The sequence below is a fragment of the Liolophura sinensis genome, chromosome 11, assembly GCF_032854445.1.
Source record: "Liolophura sinensis isolate JHLJ2023 chromosome 11, CUHK_Ljap_v2, whole genome shotgun sequence".
Lineage (NCBI taxonomy): Eukaryota > Metazoa > Mollusca > Polyplacophora > Chitonida > Chitonidae > Liolophura > Liolophura sinensis.
Window position 1 is genome coordinate 2581072 of NC_088305.1, and position 20800 is coordinate 2601871.

General features: G+C 38.9%; 1 protein-coding gene across 1 annotated transcript; it reads left to right on the forward strand.

Moving 5' to 3' along the window:
- Positions 1–302: 302 nt before the first annotated feature.
- On the forward strand, positions 303–20326 carry LOC135477518 (26S proteasome non-ATPase regulatory subunit 11-like). Its single transcript, XM_064757652.1, has 13 exons — positions 303–434; positions 1731–1826; positions 4475–4599; positions 5026–5097; positions 6545–6602; positions 8229–8340; positions 8609–8691; positions 10876–11020; positions 11484–11607; positions 12493–12618; positions 16254–16289; positions 18381–18432; positions 19121–20326. Exons 1-13 carry the CDS (start codon positions 341–343, stop codon positions 19261–19263), a joined length of 1266 nt encoding a protein of 421 aa, XP_064613722.1. The 5' UTR covers positions 303–340; the 3' UTR covers positions 19264–20326.
- Positions 20327–20800: the final 474 nt, after the last annotated feature.

A 20800-nucleotide genomic window follows, 5' to 3' on the forward strand; every position in this document is an offset into this window, starting at 1 on the left:
CCTATTCAACCCCACGTGACGAGAGGCTTTGGCGTTTTCTCTAAAATAATAAAACATTTCCGGTTTGGTGCTTTAGTAAAATAAATCGGAAACGGACACAATTTCCTCACTTCATCTATTACGTGAATTTTCTTGTTCTAAGACAACTCTTGTAATAGATAACAATGATTTTGTTAGTAGTAGGAAAAAGGGGCAGTTTTATGGAAACGTCTACGACAAGTAAAGCATGCCCTCCGTCTTTAGACTTCATTTCTATTCCCAGTTCGCTATTTTACAACAGTACTATTTTACAAGCAATCAGTCACCTACGTACATGTACTAGCCTCAAGAAGAAAGCAACATGAAAATGGAAGAAGCGACAACCGAACTTGAGCGTGCTCAAGCCCTTAGTGTCACAAATAAGCAAGGCGCAATCGAAATTCTTTACGGTCTTGGTGAGTGTTTGGATGGAATAAATGAATAAAATCAGTTGATGCCAAAATTTGTCCTCATTGGCTTTGTAGAGTGATGACGAAAAACGGCTGAATCACTCTTACTTCATTTGTTCCTAGATTATCAAGATACCAGATTTCGCGATCATGTCATTGTCCAACAACGGCGAAATCAGGAGTGTACTCTTGTACGAAATTTTGAAAAAAACTAATCTAATGATATATTGGGATTCACATGATTAACGAATTCATATCAGATAATTGAAGAATCTGATTTTCACAATGAACCTCTGAAGACGCCTTCTCTTGTACTGGCCTAGCATCGTGAGAGCCTTGATGCTTACAATGTTAATGTCGTACTCAATGTAGGTACATGTCGATTGTCTTTGTCGTCGAACAAGTCTCGCGCAAATAAAATACCTCAACCTAAAGACCTGCCACCATACCATCCTACTTGATTTAGAATAGATTTATTATAGTTGTGAAGGCTTCCAAAGGTCACAACTGTCAATTACATGGAAGGAAAAAACTTAAGGATATGACAAGTGACAACTTTTCCACATCAGATGACATTTACATATTCCATATAGATGCCCATATTTTAAAATTCTGACATTCATCAGAGTCCGTCCCTACGTCTCAAGTCCAGCAAAGCTGCATATAATAGGGTGAAGCGTACTTAGCAATATATATATATATATATATATAGATGACAGTCTGCTTAGCAAACCTGGAAACAAGCAAGAGGACAAGGACAATGTCCTGCACCAAAAAGTGTTTTCTCAGGAGCCCGCTGTTAAGGGCGGGACAAAACTGCCATGTACATGTAAATAACAGTGTAACTTTCTAAAATAATGTGAATAGCTGGAAGATTTACTATTATATCTTGTAAAAAACTTAAAAATTATTTCCAGGCTTATTTTCCTACTATCTGTGTTGACAACAAGTACTGATTTTGTATAGGAGAAACACTTTACTGGTTCTGTTAATGGGCCAGCTTGTCAACAGTGTGGTAGTTGGCAAATGGTCACACATAACGGGTTATATAGAGCCTTATATCAGTTAACCTCAGGGTTTGATTCTATAACTTTTCATGCAAATGCTTAAATAGTAGTAAATCACATGTCCCATGGCACCAAAAGTCACTTTTTAACTTATGTTTGGATTTGCATCTTCTGGACATCGGACTGGATTAGGCACTGTCTACTGGAATTGATCAACCATTTGCAAGAGTATGGGATTAGAATTGCTTTATTGCAATGTTATGTAAAAATCTTGTAACTTTTTTTTTTCTTTTAGTGAAGAAAGATGTAAACTCAGAGGAAGATGTGAAGACAAAAGAGCAGGCTATCCTAGATCTGGGATCTCTTTTCTCCAAAACTGGGCAAGCAGAAGGTATATTATCTGAACTGAATTATGAATTAGAGCCATTCTGATCAGCATTCCTCATTGTCAACTGTTACAAGACTTACAGACAGTATTAACATACCATAATTTCTCAACCTTTTTGCATATTAAAGAGCAGCTAGTTAGCAGTTCATCGCATGGTGCAGCACCATGTCTATTGAGAGGTCCGCCATGCCTCTGTGAAGCCACACCATTGTGCGTCCTGCCTCTAAAAACACACTTTAATCGAGTTGCTGTCCTTTTCGGCCAAACAGTATTGTAAATACTATCATCGGCTTGTCATATCATATTCACTGAATAACTCTTCCTATTGCAGGATGACTTTTTCCCCTCCAGGTATCGAAGAGTAACTATAAAATCGTAAACCTTAGTTAGCCTCACATTTCTTACCCTGAAAGTAGATTTAAACCTGGATCGACAAGCTTGCATCGACAAGTTTGCACAACAATTAAACTTGAACCACAATGTGCGGCCTGAAACTCATGAGTCAGTATTATAGGATAAGAAAATCATTATACAAAGTTCTCCTCAAGCAGACCAGTCAAAACTATTCAAGAAAATGAATTTGACTTTTTTGTTATTCAAAAATGAAAAAATGCATTTGATTCTAATGGTATGAATTTTACAAGTAACTTAACTCATTGACTTAAGTGATGTCAGTCACCTTGTTTTGTTTCAAATGCCTTTAATACTCAGTACTGTTAGTCATAATTCCCGAACAAATAAAATTCATTTCCATGGTGCTATTTGTATTTGATGTAGTGGAAATCACGAAAAGTAAAATAAATCAAAAAGATAAACATACATAAAAGAATTTTGTATTGTTTTGGTCTTAAGTTAATAGGCTGTTTGCTAAGGAGTACTTTAAAAAAAGTTCTTTCCCTTTAAGAAATAAATTTAATGCGATACTTATGCAGTATCTGCAGACAAGGCTTACATGTATGTGAAAATATCCATGTTTTATTATCAGTGGAGGTCCATGGGTGACACGGTATTAATATTGACAATCTATATAAACCGTAACTTAAACTAGATCTAAACCGCAACATAGCCATCTCCAGCGATGACCAGTTCTTGGAAGCCGGTGGACCGCGGACACCTGTCTGTTACGGCCAGTACACTCATCCCCCGTGCCTTCCATTAATCCTTGCTACGGTTCTGTTTCATTGCAATTTATGCACATTTTTAATTTGATTTTGAAACAAAACTACGTTGGTTAGATTGGCCAGTTTCAGGGCGTCATAACAAGTATAACTTGAATAAGCACTTTGCAAACATGTGAAAAGGTTGAAGAATTACAGTAACTCAGTTAGCAGCTTTCAGGGACCTAAGTGATGGTTTTCTCCAAGAACTCGACCCATAAATCTGATGTGTGTCATATTTAAAAGTCAAATAGTTTACAACATTGACCCCTTCGGTGGTAAGAGCTAATCCACAGGACATGACACCTCACCTTGTCACATTATACTGACACCCAGCCACTCAGTCCTGTTTTCTTGCTCTAAGCTGAGTGCCAAGTGAGGCAGCAACAAGTACCATTTTTAAAGTCTTTGGTATGACCCGACGGTACTTGTTGCTGCCTCGCTTGGTACTCAGTTCTGAGAGGCTATAGCAAGAAAACAAGACCAGTTGCTTGTTGTCAGAATTATGTGACACGGGGAGGTGTCATCTCTGGTGTCTTTGACATGATACTACCTGTGGTGGCAGCACTTTGGTGACCTCACCCTACCACAGGAAAACAACTGTATATATACACACCTTTAATGACTCATCGTCATCATATGATATAGAGCCTCAAGCATGCATAAATACATACATACATACACTCATACATTCATTCATTCATTCATTCATTCATACATACATACATACATAGATACATACATACATAGATACATACATACATACATACATACATACATACATACATACATACATACATACATACACACACACACATACATATACACACACACACATACACATACACACACACACACACACAAGGGCCTCCGTGGCCGAGAGGGATGGCAGGCCAGTGCAGTGCAATGACCCAGGCGCCTTCCACCAATACGGCCGCTGTGAGTCCATGTTCAACTCAAGCTGGCTTCCTCTCCGGCTGTATGTGGGAAAGTCTTGCAGCAACCTGCAGATAGTCGTGGTTTCCTCTTGGCTCTTCCCGGTTTCCTCCTACCTTTATGCTGGCCGCCGTCGCATAAGTGAAAGTGCATCATTCTTGGGTACAGTGTAAAACAACAATCAAATATATAAATAAATTAAACAAGACTGAAATAAATAAGCCAATGAAATAACTAGACAAATTTAATTACAGGTACAGTGTTAGATGGCTCCAGTGGACTAATGGCTGGCTAGCATACTAGTGCAGAAAAATGACTCAAGAGTCTCTCATTTTCCATATCATGCTGACCTCGTATCCAGTCTTACGTTGGCAGGTCTGACAGCAACTTGTGGATGGTCATGGGTTTCCTGTGGGCTCTGCCCAGTTTTCTCCCACCACAATGCTGGCTGTCGTTGTATATTAAAGTGAAGTATTTCTGAGTACTCAAGTCAAATAAATACATAAATTACAGTGTTTGCCTTGACAGCTTGTATGTTGTTCCCCTGTAATGTTTCAGAGTTAGCAGGCCTGATCAAATTCACTCGGCCATTCCTGAACCAGGTCAGTAAGGCCAAGGCAGCCAAGCTGGTGCGAGCCCTGGTCGATGAGTTCCTTGACATGGAGGCGGCAACAGGCAAGGAGGTCAGGCAAATTTTTCTACTCCTCCAATGGAACTTCGTACTCGTTTGCCATGGTATTTCATTGGCTGTCACGGATTACGCGTTACTGTAATTGTTCTACCTTTTTCGCATGTTTGCGAGCTGTTTTTGATATTGTCAATGCACTATTTCAACCTTTATTGTTTATTGTATGTGTTGATGTTTATTCAAGCATATTCTGAAGGCATCCCTCTGTGTATATAATCTTATACTTAAATGTACTATTGTCTCCATAATCAGATTAAAGATGCGCATAAATTGCACTTTAACTTGCTCTTTCATATGCGAAAAGATTAAGGAATTAGGATAATAACTGCAGAAATGTGTTAAAATTCAACGAAGATAATTTAATAGCAAACTTAAGCAGAATTTTATATTTGAACCTTGATCTGTGTTGTGCTGTGCCTAGGTTGGTCTCTGTCAGGAGTGCATTGAGTGGGCCAAAGATGAGAAGAGGACATTCCTTAGACAAGCACTAGAGGTAAGGCCACACCAGTTTTAATTGATGTTTTATGGGCAGGTTACACATTGAAGGGTAGAATACCAGAAATATTGTTTGAGTTCAGTGGGTGGGGGGAGGGGATCATTTTCATCTTTTACAAGAACAGTATTTATGTTATTCAACCATCACTGTGCCATAATCTGTTATTATATCTGTTATAATTATTTATATTTAGACAGATCATGATTTTGTGTATCTAAACAACTTTAAGCAATGCTTTTAGCTGCAGGCTTTCACTGTCTTGTGTATTTATCGTGGTGTTGATGACGCCTTGTGCGATGGGGTGTCTTGTTTACGCAACATAGGAGTGGTGAAAGTGGGCTAAACATGCTTAAAGAGATCATCCTGCTGAGCTCAGATTGGATTGTCCTGAAACGAAATGTTTGTTTTGTGATGTGATAACACCTGGGTATGAAATAGCAAAATGTAATAACAAAGGTGATACACATACCTAAACAATACATCATTTTCAATGTAGGAGGAAGTTATGAAAATAAAACGTGAAAATTGTCTAATTTGTCAAAAATGTTGACTCTTGACAATTTTTTCTGTTAAAGACCTATTTAGATGATCAGAAAGCCTTGAAAAACAGGAAAATTATGAAAATATCAAGATCAGACAAAATGTAAAGTTTGATTTCCAGTTCTGTTTTTAAGAAATGTACACTGTCCCAGCAGGTTTTCCTGATTAATATGTGTTCATGTCATTGAAAGACAGGAAAATTATAAAACATTGAGGTCACACAAGATAAAAGGGTGTATTTTCATTATTTATTTATTTTTTTTTGATTTTTAGAATCATCTCGCCTGTATACCATGATAAATTCATGTTACCTAAGTATAGGAATGAAAACAACTGGACGTCTGATGCAAATGTCTTGAAATTCTGCGAAAAAGACTTACTGGAGCAGGTTTCTAAAATACAAGTGTAGACTGTCACTAAATCTAGCCTAATTATGACCAGTGAGGCGAGATACGGGAGTAGTTTGGATGTTTAGCTGAAGAGTATGCAGTCTATGAAAACTGAAAGCATTGTCAAATTTGATACATTAAAACTTATTCCCACAAGGTGCCTCTGTGGCTGAGGTGGCAGTGACCAGGAGCCTTTCACCAGTGGTGTCGCTTGTGTCCAGCTCTTGCTGGCTTCCTCTTCGGCAGTACGTGGGAAGGTTTTCTAGCAATCTGCAGATGGTTGTGAATTCCCCCGGGTTCTTCCACCATAATGCCGTTCCATTCTGTGTAATATTCTCGAATATGGCGTAAAACAGCAATACTTCTACAAAACTAAGCCACGAATTGGTTCTTGAGGTTAAAAAGGAAATTGTAAAAGCTTGCACTTTTAATTCCAGTTCCAAATTTTCATTGATGAAATCTTATAAATTTTTTTTTTTCTTTTTCAAATATTGGATCTTTTTTCGTTTCCACAGGCTCGGCTAATATCGTTGTATTATCATACCAAAAACTACAGTGCAGCATTACAGTTAGGTGAGTTCGGTGGGGGGGGGGGGGGGCGTCTTTGTGGTTAGGTCAGTGTTATTGTAATGCATGTTCATGTACTAGCCATTTTAGGTCCTGAGGGGCCTCTGTGGCCAAGTTGTTAGTGATCCAGCACAGCACAATAATTCATTAGCCTCTAATCCATGCGGTTGCTCATACTAGCTTCCTCCCCAGTAAGACATGGGATTGCGCATGGTTGTGGGTTTCCCTTGGACTCTGCCTGGTTTCTCCCCAAAAAGATGCTGGCTGCTGTCATATAAGTGAAATATTTTTGAGTATGGCTTTATACAACAATGGAATAAATAAATAAATTTAGTTCTGGAAAGTGTTTGGGGTCCCAGACTGATGAGTGAGTGAGTAGGTGCTTGGGGTTTAACGCCGTACTTAACAGTTTTTCAGTCATATGACGACGAAGGAATCTGTAGAGTGCATGAAATGTGCCTCCTTGCTGCAGGATGGATTTCCACCGCTCTTTTATCTAGTGCTGCTTCACTACGATGCCTTACGAAGGCAAGTAGCCACCCCGCCGGAGCCATTATACTGATACGGGTCAACCAGTGGTTGCACTATCCCCTTCATGCTGAACACCAAACGAGAAAGTTACAACTTCCTCTTTTAAAGCCTTAGGTGTGACTCAACCCAGGATTGACCCTGGACCTGCCCAATGCAAACGCTCTGCCAACTGTGCTATCAGGGCCGATCCAAACTGATGAAGCTGTATTAAAACTAGAATGGTTTACTAATAAAATATACATATAAATAACACAACTGTCTAGCTGTAAACCATCCTATTTGGTTGAAATTACTTTTTATCAGGTAATACAGGTTGCATAGTTTGGAAGCCAGGGTATTTTCTAGAACTAAAGCAGCTCTAGACATAGCCCCTGGGCCCATTTCACAAAATTCCCATCTAAATCTATGGCTGTTAGTCATTTGGCTGATTCATAAGACTTCTGAAGATGAATTGGTTTCCTCTCAGCTACCCTCAGATGTAACTAAGGAGTTTGTGCTATATCTTTCAAAATCTAAGACAAAAAGCTTTGCGGATAGCCAAATATTTCCTTTGTAAAACAGGCGAGACAAGCTCACTAATCAGCTATTACTGAGTTACATGTAAGTGTAGAAGATTAGCCTTAGATCTTTTGTTAAACAGGTAAGTGGGAAGGTCTGCCAACAACCTGTGGATGGTCATGGGTTTCCCCTGGGCTCTGCCTGTTTTCCTCCGCTGAAATAGCCTTGAGCACGGCATAAAACACTATTCAAATAAATAAATAAATGAATTTACGATAAAATAAATAAATGATAGCGCAATGTAATGACCCCAGAAGCCCCTCAACAATGCGATCGCTGTTAGTTCCTGCGGATGGTCGTGGGTTTAGCCCAGTTTCCTCCCACCTTAATGCTGGCCGCTGTAGTATAAGTGAAATATTCTTGAGTATGGCGTAAAACACAGATCAAATCAAGTAAAATTTTGTCAGACGGGCCAGTGATTATATTAGCTGACTTTTAAGTTGTTTTGTGGAGGTATTTTTGATATTAGGCAGTTTCATTGGTGTGTCTGAATATGCACTATAGTCTAAACTGTTCTTATTTTCCTGTGACGTTATTTTACAGGCTCCAATTTGTTACGCGAGTTGAAGAAGCTCGATGACAAGGCTCTGCTGGTTGAAGTACAATTACTGGAGAGTAAAGTCTACCACGCCCTCAGTAATCTTCCCAAAGCCAGGTAAATACGAGTAAAGTCTACGCCACCCTCTTTCATCTGCCCAAAGCCTGGTAGATACATGTAAAGAAGTCCACTTGTCTGATGCTTAGCTAGCGTAAAGATAAATGTTCCTCCATAATATATATATATATATATATATATATATATATATATATATATATATATTTTTTTTTTTTTTTTCTGTGAAGTGTGTTGAAATGTTGATAGCTGGTGTATTACCAAATTATGCCACATAATATACATAATGGAAGTATATGTTTCATTTCAGAGCTGCCTTGACATCAGGTCGTACAACAGCCAATGGTATATACTGTCCCCCCAAACTTCAGGCGGCCCTAGACAACCAGTCAGGTAAAACACACATAAAACACACATCTTGTGTTCACAATCCCACAGTTACCTCCCTTTAAACTTGTGTCGCTCTTTTGACAAAGTGGGTAAATTTTGTGATTGTCTAGATTAGACTGTCTGGTTCCCTTGAATGTGACGTCAGGTAATTCTTTTCATTTTTAGGACCAATGTTAGTAGTATAAAAGAGCCAAAAATTACCTAAGTTTTTTTTAAAAGAAAAGATATGTAGATGTTGTTCATTAGATGGACTAATCATGTGAGAAAAGAGAAATTGTGTATCCCTGTTATATTCACATGTGTATCAGCTAAAAGGAGCAGACTAGATATACCAAAAATTAAAAGAATTCCAGTACATTACCAATCTATCTGTCTTACAATTGGTCGTTTCTGAATAGTAACACTTTCGCAGTGGGAGGAGTCTACAGTATGAACGAGGTATGACATATGAAAGGGTTGTTGTGACGTCCCAACGCTAGAATTTGACGTCACAACGTACAGCACAACTGTGGTGTCACAAAACTACGCACATCGGTAGCTGTAGCGGTTACATAAATTACAAGAAAGTCGGAAACAATAGCGTGAGGTGGGTTATGACGTTCCCACACCAGATCTGGTGCGATGAATGTGTCCTGCGCCTGCCCTTTCGACTGAAGTGAGAAGCACCATCTAACGTCGGAGGGATGGTGTATTTGACAGTTGGGTGAATTTCCCCCCTCCAAGCCATGTTTTATTGCTTTTCTTACCTTCTGGTTTGAAGAATATCATAACAAAAAGGAAGGCTAACTTACAGCAGAAGCTCCATAATGCAAACTGTCTTGCTCTGCTGATCGCGTACTGTAATACAGCATTTAGTGACATTGTGAGCTCTAAGTTTACTCATTAGCCAAGTTTTAGGTCCATATTCCTTGTAACTGATGGTCCATTAACCAGTGAGGTTGCATGTTGAATCACAGCACACATTGCTTCGGTTGCTGGATGTCTGTCAGATATCTGGCACCAAAAGTGAAAAATTCTTGAATACACAGTCTAACGACAAGGAAGAAATTGATTTATGTTAAAGAGAATGTTTCAATTTTCTGTGAATTCATCAACGTTAAAATTAAAAGTGATTGGTAACACCTTCTTTCAGTTTTGTTAAAATTGCTGTCATCAGGTTTGTCTTGGTGGTGGTGGTGGTGGTGTGGCATTGTATCAGATTGTTGACGAAATATAAATCTTCATAATTCTCCAATATAATGTTAGACGGCTGTATCCGTAGTTTGTCTCACCTTTGTTTTTTCTAATATTTTGAACAGTGATCCCGGTGATTCATGTTTAAGAAAATGTAACAGCTTTATAACATCATTGACGGTCAGATGAATGAAACATGGCCAAGGGCCACTTTCACAAAACTTCGTAACTGATATTTCTTGTAACTTTTTGCATAAAAGACATCTGGGTTATACTCACATAAGGCAACGTCATTTACGTGAAAAGTTAAAGAAATATTGATTTACAAAGTTATGTGAAAATAGCTCTAGATCATACACATGGTGAGCGTCCCCATAAATTGTCTGCCTTTTGTCTGCAATATTTCAAACGATTGGTGTTGTTTTCGTTTGTGGGACGAAAATTTGAGACAGTAACAGACATGTTTATTTGAAATGGTAACAGACACATTTATTTGAAACAGTAACAGACACGTTTATTTGAAACAGTCACAGACAAGTTTATTTGAAACAGTGACAGACAAGTTTATTTGAAACACGTTTATTTGAAACAGTGACAGACACGTTTATTTGAAACAGAAACAGACACGTTTATTTGAAACAGTAACAGACATGTTTATTTGAAACAATGACAGACACGTTTATTTGAAACAGTAACAGACACGTTTATTTGAAACTGTCACAGACACGTTTATTTGAAATAGTCACAGACACATTTATTTGAAATAGTCACAGACACGTTTATTTGAAACACAGGTTTATTTTTTTGCAACAGATCAGACCAAAAGTATTCCTCCGACACAGCAGTAAATGTTAACATAATCACCACAGTTGTGTTTTATGGTCCCATAACTTCGGTTTCAGATCGAAAGCCATTAGAATTCTCCTTCAGGGTGTATTTAGCTTTTGTCTGTTATACATGTACTTTCTGTGCAGTGCCACCTTCTTTGAATCAGTTGTCATTTGGTTTCTACAGGCATCCTCCACGCTGCCGATGAGCGAGACTTTAAGACGGCATACTCCTATTTCTACGAGGCATTTGAAGGATATGACTCCATAGACAGTCCCAAAGCCATCATCGCTCTCAAATACATGTTACTCTGCAAGATCATGTTAAACCTGTAAGCTGATATACATAAAATACGCCATTTATTCAACCTTTTCTCATGAGTAAGGGCTACATTGAATGTAATTTATCCACCATAATGTTTTGTCTACAGAGATACTTTTAATTTATTTATATTTGGTATAACCTGTTCAAGTTCATTGACAGGTCATTGAAATCCATGACAATAGCTGTATCCTAAATCATGTATTCCTCAACCTTTTAGCGAGTGAAACAGCAACTTGAAATTGGTCAGTTCCACAAAGAGTAGAATTTTATCAGTCTACAAAGAATAATACCTTCAGAATATTCTTGAATAAACACTTTGCAAACATGCGAAAAGGTTGAAGAATTACAGTACCTGAAGTTTGTAGTAGGTTTATTTTTTTTTTTTTTAAGACTTTCAATATCCTTAAAGAGAGTTTATTTCGAGAAATGTAATTGATTTTTCAATGTCTAATACATGATGTTGTTTACAGGGCAGATGAGGTACAGGCCATAGTCAGTGGTAAATTAGCACTGAAATACGCGGGACCAAACATAGAGGCTATGAAGAGTATAGCTCAAGCCAGTCATAAACGGTCTCTTGCAGACTTCCAAAAGGTGAGTTTTGTTATACTGTAGATCTTCGACCTTTTTGACCTCTATAGCACATATTTTGAGTGGCCTTTATGCATATAGGTGTTGTGAAAATGATTTGTTGGTGTTCATAAAGATGCTAACTTTATGAAGCTGCACAAATTATTTCTCTGCACGCCATAGTTGTTGCAGAATGTTTTTATACTACTGGTTGCAATACTGTTGGTTGCATAGGCGATTGAAAAGATTAAAGAATTGGGGTACTTCTCTCTTCCTAACAACCATTGAGGGTTTTATAGTTGGCATGTGTGTCATATTGGTCACTCGTCTTTCTCTCAATTTAGTTTATTGTCTTTGTATGTATGTACTGTAGATTTTGTAAGGTTTTTAGCTGGTTATTGCTAAGCATTTGTATTTCACAATTTCTGCATTAGGTTAAGTTGTAAGCTCTTTTATGAGAAAAGAGCAAAGAAAAAGTTTTGACATCTCAGCAGAACAAACTCCGTATGGGACATAAAGTGCAGCTGTAAATACAGTGTATCTAAATGCATTTTGAGTTCAAGTTCAGCTCATGCTGGCTTCTTCTCCGGTCTTATGTGGCATTGTGAGTTTCCTCGGGGCTCTGACTGGTTTTCTCCCACTATTATGCTGGCTGTCGTTGTATAATTGAAATATTCTTCACTTCAAATAAATGAATAAATTGTATGCATTTATTTCTGTTCAAGAACAGTTTGGTGAAGTGCCTTGTTCTGAAATTTCCTCTCTTCCAACTTTAGAGTTCTCAAATGACCACCAGTGGCTAGATAAAGAATCATTACATCTTAATCAGTGTGTCAGTCAGTCAGAGACTGGTGTGTATGATGATGATGATGACGATGACTGGTACTTATTTATGCATTTCTGTTGCAGACATTGTCTGTGTATAAAACTGAGCTGGTAGATGACCCCATTGTGAATGCCCATCTCAAAACACTCTACGACAACCTTCTGGAGCAGAATCTCTGCAGAATTATCGAGCCCTTCTCCAGGGTGCAGGTCGGTTCAGATATGTGAAGTGCTTGATAATAAAAAGTTGGATTTTAACTATACAAAGGTTGCAGGGTCTAATGCTGAGTTAGGTGTGACCAGGCCATCCGATGCTATCAGAAAAACAGGGTCTGTTGGCATGTACTTTTTGCTCACCTTGCGAAGTAATGAGAGGTATTGTGAGAGGGAGATCAGATGCTTTTGGTGTCCAGTTTGGTTAAAGTTTTTGGCCTATCATAGGGTTGCAGTGGCCACCGATAATACACAGATAACCAATCATCGGTAGTGATTTGCATATCAAAGACCAAGGAAGTCTTTTACCTCATAGCTCAACATTTTGCTTAGCTGTTCACAGGGTTGCAGTTGCTGTAGTACATGGATTGACAAATGCAGTTCTCAGTTTGCATATTAACGGCCTCTGTGGTAAAGTTGTGCACGAACTCCCCACAGTGTCATTTACCACCACAGTGATTTGCAACTCCATAACATACGAAACCAGAGCTCCGCAATCCTTATGCATATGGTAAAGAGTCATAGTTGTGACGGTATAATAATTTTGTTTGTTTTTTATTGATTTAATGGCAGAATCTTAGCACTATATAATTAGAGGATAATCTCTATATAACAGTGTCAATCATTCTACCTTTTTTTAAGTTTAGAGGTCAATATTTGAATGTATCACATGACTTGAACATATGCAGTTTTACAAACTGCTCAATCAGGCTAGCCAATTGTATCCATGAATGCCTTGTTTTCTCTTCTGGCCAATGACAAAGATATGGATTTTAAAAAATTTAACATGGAGAGAAAACTATATTTAAGAAAAACTGGGCCCTTTCTGGTTTTGTCTAGTTATGCCCAACAAACATATGATAATGACGGCCCTGAATGGGTAGTTGTGATAATACATGTAGGTAGCTTGGTGCTGTCGGTCAGGTACAGGCCAGGTTTGTGTGAGGCACTGTGTCTGAGAGAAGTGTTACGTCTAGATGGACAACGGAGAGACGTTCCTTTGCACCGTAACAGTGTCTGTCTGCCAATTGGGTGGTGTATATTGAAAGTTGTCCCTACATCATCTGTGATTCTCAATGTCTTTGGCTGATCAGGCGGGTCAAACTGTTGACATACACTTGTCAGGGCTGCAGACCATGCCCACATGGGGTATATACATACACTTGTCAGGGCTGCAGACCATGCCCACATGGGGTATATACATACACTTGTCAGGGCTACAGACCATGCCCACATGGGGTATATACATACACTTGTCAGGGCTACAGACCATGCCCACATGGGGTATATACATACACTTGTCAGGGCTGCAGACCATGCCCACATGGGGTATATACATACACTTGTCAGGGCTACAGACCATGCCCACATGGGGTATATACATACACTTGTCAGGGCTGCAGACCAGGCCCACATGGGGTATATACATACACTTGTCAGGGCTACAGACCATGCCCACATGGGGTATATAAGATTTAAAACCAGAACAGCTGAATTACTATGCTTGCTGACGTCATCTTTGTGACCCTAAATTTGTACCCTGTGCAGCTAAATTACTGCGCTGGCTGACGTCATCTTTGTGACCCTAAATTTGTACCCTGTGCATCTAAATTACTGCGCTGGCTGACGTCATCTTTGTGACCCTAAATTTGTACCCTGTGCATCTAAATTACTGCGCTGGCTGACGTCATCTTTGTGACCCTAAATTTGTACCCTGTGCATCTAAATTACTGCGCTGGCTGACGTCATCTTTGTGACCCTAAATTTGTACCCTGTGCATCTAAATTACTGCGCTGGCTGACGTCATCTTTGTGACCCTAAATTTGTACCCTGCGCAGCTAAATTACTGCGCTGGCTGACGTCATCTTTGTGACCCTAAATTTGTACCCTGCGCAGCTAAATTACTGCGCTGGCTGACGTCATCTTTTTCTGTGACCCTAAATTTGTACCCTGTGCATCTAAATTACTGCGCTGGCTGACGTCATCTTTGTGACCCTAAATTTGTACCCTGTGCATCTAAATTACTGCGCTGGCTGACGTCATCTTTGTGACCCTAAATTTGTACCCTGCGCAGCTAAATTACTGCGCTGGCTGACATCATCTTTGTGACCCTAAATTTGTACCCTGTGCATCTAAATTACTGCGCTGGCTGACGTCATCTTTGTGACCCTAAATTTGTACCCTGTGCAGCTAAATTACTGCGCTGGCTGACGTCATCTTTGTGACCCTAAATTTATACCCTGTGCAGCTAAATTACTGTGCAGGCCGACATCATTTTTCTTTTTGACACTGCTTTCCATGGCACGTCATTATGACATCACTCCACCATACAAGTGTTGTCTGCAGTTAACATACCAACATGTAGCATGATTTTTTCTTAGCTCAGCTTTGCGTATATGCAAGATTGGCTCCTATTTGTTAAATATTGTAGGGTAAAAATCGTTATCTGTGTGTTGAGAAGGGTATATGGGAATTTTAACCCTTGGTGTGAAATTTTAACCCTTTGTCTGGGTCTGAATTAAAATCCCCATGTACACTTCTCAATCCGTGGATAACGTATATTATGAACTATGTTTGTGGATGTGTTTTGGTGCCAAATATTGCAAAGAAAATGATATTCTACCAGTAGTGCTGTCTGACCATGAATCGTGACATATGAAGGCCGCAGCAACAGTAGCAGCAGTAGCAGTGTTTTGCACAGGGATGTCACAGTTAACTGACTGTTGTAATGATCAGGAGACCCAGGGTTTAACCAGGGTCGGGTCATACCAAACACTTTTAAAAGGGTACTTGTTGCTGGCGCTCAGCACTGAGAGGTTAGAGTAAGGAAACATGACTGGTGTCAGTATATGTGACAGGGTGGGGTGTCATCTCTGGTGTCTTCGACATGATACTTTAGTGGAGGCAGCACTTTGGCGACATGAACTTGCCCTGCCCCAAAAAGACACAGTATGTGTACACACACCCAATGACCCCTCATCGTCATATGACTGAAAAATTGCTAAATACAGTGTTAAACCCAAAGCAATCATTCATTCATTCTGACTTATCCAGAAATCTCTGTACTGATATACCGCTAGCGCAGCAGAATGACAGAGGAGCCTCTCACCAGTGTGGTTGTGGTGAGTCCTGCCTATCCCATGCCGGCTTCTCTCCAGTTGTATGTGGGAAGGTCTATCAGCAACTTACGGATGGTCATGGGTTTCCCTCTGACACTGCCAGGTTTCCTACCACCATAAAACTGACTGCCATTATATAACTGATTAATCCTTGAGAATAGTGTTGAGAAACAATCAAATAAAATAAAGAAGAGGCGAAATTTGCCTGAAACTTTTGTCCTTGGCAAAGTTATTGATTTTGACTGAGCTCATTCTGAGAGTTCTGTTGACCTTAGAAAGGGGTTTTGAGGTTTGCTGTGGAAGGTACGATGATGTTCTATGGGAAAGATGGAAGTTTCAGCACCAGAAGTAATATCTCACGGCCTGTATTTGTTTCTTAAAGTACACTTTTTGGGGGGCAAAATTTTACACGTCTAAAGATTCTTCCTTGCGGTTATTCAGCTGCTGGTCTAGTGATCTGGTATTGAAGTGATAGACGTGAGACTAATGCTTTTTTGTTTTCTTTTTCCTCAGGTACAGCATGTTGCCAATCTAATCAAATTGCCAGTGGTAAGTCCAGTTATTTTACCTCTAGACAAACAGTCAACATTGACCAATAGTCATTGTTGGCTAGAAATTTTGAAAACAAACTTATTTCTGATAATAAAATTTGATGAACATTTTTATCTGAACATTAAGGCAAAGAAAGTGATAACATTAAGTATAGGTCAGATAAAAGACCATTAAACATTGTCCAGGAAAATAGTTAAATTTGTTTTTTCCAACCCTGTAAAATGGTTTTAAAACATCGGATTCTGCGGTGATCTGTAGTGACCGTGAGGGTATCAGTGGCATCGTATACATATGTTTAGATAGTTTCAGTGTACATTCAGTGAATGCATTCATAGATCTATATGACTGCATTTTGAATTATGAAGTTTAACAGTCTATGTGTGTTAAGTGTCAAAATCTGTTGGGGCATCTCTGGACCCCCATATGGGCAGAAACGGCCACTATAGAATCCTAAGCTTCAATGCATTTTACTACGTTGAAAAAATTCATAAAGAATCACAAGTTAATCCATCTGTTTTTATGGACAGTATTTCCTTGTCTTTCAACAGATACATACTTCACATCAGTGGTTTTTTGTTTTTTATTTTTTTATTTTTATGCTTTCATCAAGAAGCTTATTGAAAATAAACATAGTCAGCCTAAAAATGAGTTATGTCCCTTTTGGGGAAACATTCCACCATTATTAGCTCACCTGTACGAAGTAAGGCGAGGTATTGAGGGAGCGGGGAAATGTTTGAGTCGGTGATGGTGCCTGGTTAAGCTTTTTTTTTTTTTAGCTCCTGTACATGTATAATAGGCTCTTATACATGGATTGAAGGTTAAGCTTTTTTTTAGCTCCTGTACATGTATAAAAGACTCTCATACATGGATTGAAGGTTAAGCTTTTTCTTTTGGCTCTTGTACATGTATAATTGGCTCTCATTCATTGATTGAAGGTTAAGCTTTTTTGTTTAGCCCTCTACTCTAAAGTATGGTGTGTAAATGCACATATTAGGATGGAAGGTTTTTTTTTTCGCTCCCTTGTCTAAGCTATGTTGTGTAAATTTATCTGGTATACACAGTATCTGTTGAAAGCTTTCCACATCTGTATTAGTACTAGGAGCATATGACACTTGCCAAAGCATGTGCCTTCCTATACTTTGACGGAATGTTTAAACCATCCACGCAGACATTGACTGCAGTCAGCTGAGTATTTGCTCAGCCAATCAGAGCGCTGCATTGGCCACCCATAGTACACGGATAGCCAATGATGGGAAGCAATTGGCACATCAAAGACCACTCCAGCCAGTGGGTGCTCGAATGTCCCGCAGTGAAGTTTTTTTACTACCATATCTCAACATTTGCTCAGCCATTCACAGCTTTAGAAATCTTCGCGGATTGCTGCATGCAGTTTACAATTTGCATATCAAAGACCACTGCCTCAATTTTGTGAACAAGCTCTCCATGATCACGTCTTTACCACCACAACCCTTAACAACTTTTATCTTTATCCTGATTCCATTGTCTAGTTGACTGCTATAGCTGGTGAACTGGTGGGATTCTCTGAATGCCTTGTTTTATCTATAGTTTTTGTATTCCTCTGCAATAAAAGCCTCTTCATAATTTTCTCAGAGCTGGAAGGTTTGCGAGCACAGCCTAGACTTTGCTTTATGCAAAAAGGTACATTGGACTGAATGATCTCATTAAATATCTCTGGTGGCAAAAGGTTTATCTGCTCATTTTGTATTGGGTTTAAAAATAATCACTAGTGCTTTTCTGGGATTTGAACCTCATGCTGGCTTCCTCTCCAGGAGTGTATGTGGGAAAATCTGCCAGCAACCTGCAAATGGTTGTGGCTTTCCCCCGGGCTCTGCCCAGTGTCCTTCCACCATAATGCTGGCTGCCGTCATATAAGTGAAATATTCTTGAGTCCGCCGTAAAACACCAATCAAATAAAAAAATAAATAAATACAACCCAGTGTTAATCTTAGGTAGTGCCTAACACAAGTTTGATAATACTTCTACATGTATTTCCATCTGTGTGCAATTATTTCCCAATCTGAAGTCTATGATGTGTAACAAACCAACCCTTTCACTTTCACTTTACAGGGTGTTGTAGAGAAGAAGTTATCTCAGATGATTCTAGACCAGAAGTTCCATGGTAAGACAATGAATACATAGATATCATGTTTAAATGTTATGTCTGTGATAGAATTTAATACAAAAGACAACACTATACCAAATGTATGTCTGCATCGAAAAAGCATAGCTTTCTATGTTTGTGATGTTGCATAAGCAAGATATGGCAATGTAATGTAAGGAAAATGGCATAAATCATGAACCATATACTGTGCCTGAATTCTGTGGTCATTATTATGAACCATGTCAGTAGTGTTGAATGACAGTGAAACCAAGTTTTTCTAATATTTTTACCTTTCGATGATTTTTTTCTTTTTTGAAAACAGCTATTTTAACATTAGATGCAGTATTTATTTTGGATTAAAAAACATTTTGTGGCATCATTGACATCTAAAGTGGTCCCAAAAGTTAAACGGTTGAAAAAAATCTAAAAAAAAAAAAAAAAAAAAAATTTTATATACATATATCTTCAACCTGTGAATATACATGTATATATATATATATATATTTTCAGTGGTGTTCCACTGATACTGAATTTATATTTTTGACCGTCACAGTAAATGAACAGATTAAAGCATATTTTTCTTCAGTATGTCCTGATTGAAAAAAATTCCCTTGTTATGGCAGTTTCAAGCAATTTTTGGGCATTAAAAGCTTAAGCTTAAAATTTATTCCGAGTTTGGTTAGCTGTAGCTCTGTCTTTTTCTCAGGTATTCTGGACCAAGGCTCTGGTGTTTTGATCGTGTTTGATGAATCCCCGGTGGACAAAACCTACGAGAGCGCCCTGGAGACGATTCAGAGTATGGGAAAGGTTGTTGACGCCCTGTACAACAAGGCCAAGAAACTCACATAGAGCTCTGCAGCTGACACACACTGCCGCTACTGTTGGAGCGATTTCTGTTGAATTCTGAACTAGTGAGAGAGAGAGACTATGTTGAGGATGTTCGTGGATTTCTGTATGGACTTGACAAATAGCAATAGACGAACATGATGGGAGAAGCCAATGTTATCAGGCCTGAACATTGCTTAGGCTGTCAGTAACATTGTGGACATGGCTCTTTAAGATCAGAAATAGGTGATGGATGAATGAGCTGTAGTAAAACGGATAAAGTGAAAAGTAAAAGGGTGGAAAAACCACCTGAAAACACAGCTGACTGTAGAGTCTTCACAGGTTTCAGTACACTATATCTGTTCACTGCTTGTCTGCATGGGTTATTTTCTGCTGTGGTATTTCTCTTGCCTTTCCTTTTGAACCTGACTTCTTCCTGAATGGGTATTTTACAGACTTGTTTGTAAGCATATTTGGTTACAGCTTTGCCATATTTTTGATTTATTGCTTTCCTCAGTTATAGCTCTCTTCAATTATAGGTCTTTGTCACATATCATTATCAAATAATGGTAGGCTATGTTTAAGACAGTGTAACGCATCAATGTTTTGGTAACTGGAATGGTAAACATGGAGAATTACTGAAGGGTTATTTAGTCAATTGACCAGCTGGTGGCATTACCCTCTCCTATCTTTCCTAAAGAGCGACGGAACAAGTATCATTTACACTTACACATTTACACAGTTTCCGGCTTAACACCTGCAGTTGGTCCTGCTGCTATGTCTAAATTAACACTAACCTGTTTTAACAAAACACCCACATTGCTGTCCTCTAACTTTGTGAATGTGACTTATTTGCAGGAAGTGTTTTGGAGGGGGGGAGGGGGGGGCAGTGTTTGGTCAAGCTGACAGTATCTGCCCTCAGCTGGCAATATCTCTCAGCTTAACCAGTTCATACAGTGGTCTATTAGACTCGACTGAGCCCCATGCAGATATAAAGCTAGCAGCCACCCTGTTTTCCGTTATGAAAGCCTCAGAATTACATTGTATAGTTCATATTATATGATGTCTGATGTAATGTATTATTGTCTTCCTGAGTGTTGGATTTATTGATTTACAGTATTTCACCTAAAGTTTGGTAGGTAAAAATGCATTGTCAGAAGCACAAATAATGAGATTGTAAATAATGGTATTATTTGATTGTGTTGCGCCATACTCAAGAATATTTCTCTTATATAGTGGAAACCTGGGTCAGGTCATAAGACTTCAAAATGATACTTGTTGCTGCCTCGCTTGGCACTCAGCACTGAGAGGTTAGAGCAAGGAAACAGGACTGGTTGGCCCAGTGTCAGTATAATGTGACTGGGTGGGATGTCATGTCTGGTGTCTTCAGCATGATACTTCAGTGGCTGCAGCACTTTGGCGGCATGGACTCTTCTTGCCACAAGAAGTACAAACACCTAATGACTCCTCGTCGTCTTATCACTGAAAAATTGTTAGGTACAACGTTGAACCCCAGGCATTCATTCATTCATTCTTATACAACGGCAGCAAGCATTGTGGT

Coding starts and splice junctions, on each gene's coding strand:
- LOC135477518 (XM_064757652.1), top strand. CDS start 341: ATGAAAATGGAAGAAGCGACAACCGAACTTGAGCGTGCTCAAGCCCTT. Junction 11,608..12,492: donor CTCTTGCAGACTTCCAAAAG/GTGAGTTTTGTT, acceptor TTTCTGTTGCAG/ACATTGTCTGTGTATAAAAC. Junction 16,290..18,380: donor ATCTAATCAAATTGCCAGTG/GTAAGTCCAGTT, acceptor TTCACTTTACAG/GGTGTTGTAGAGAAGAAGTT.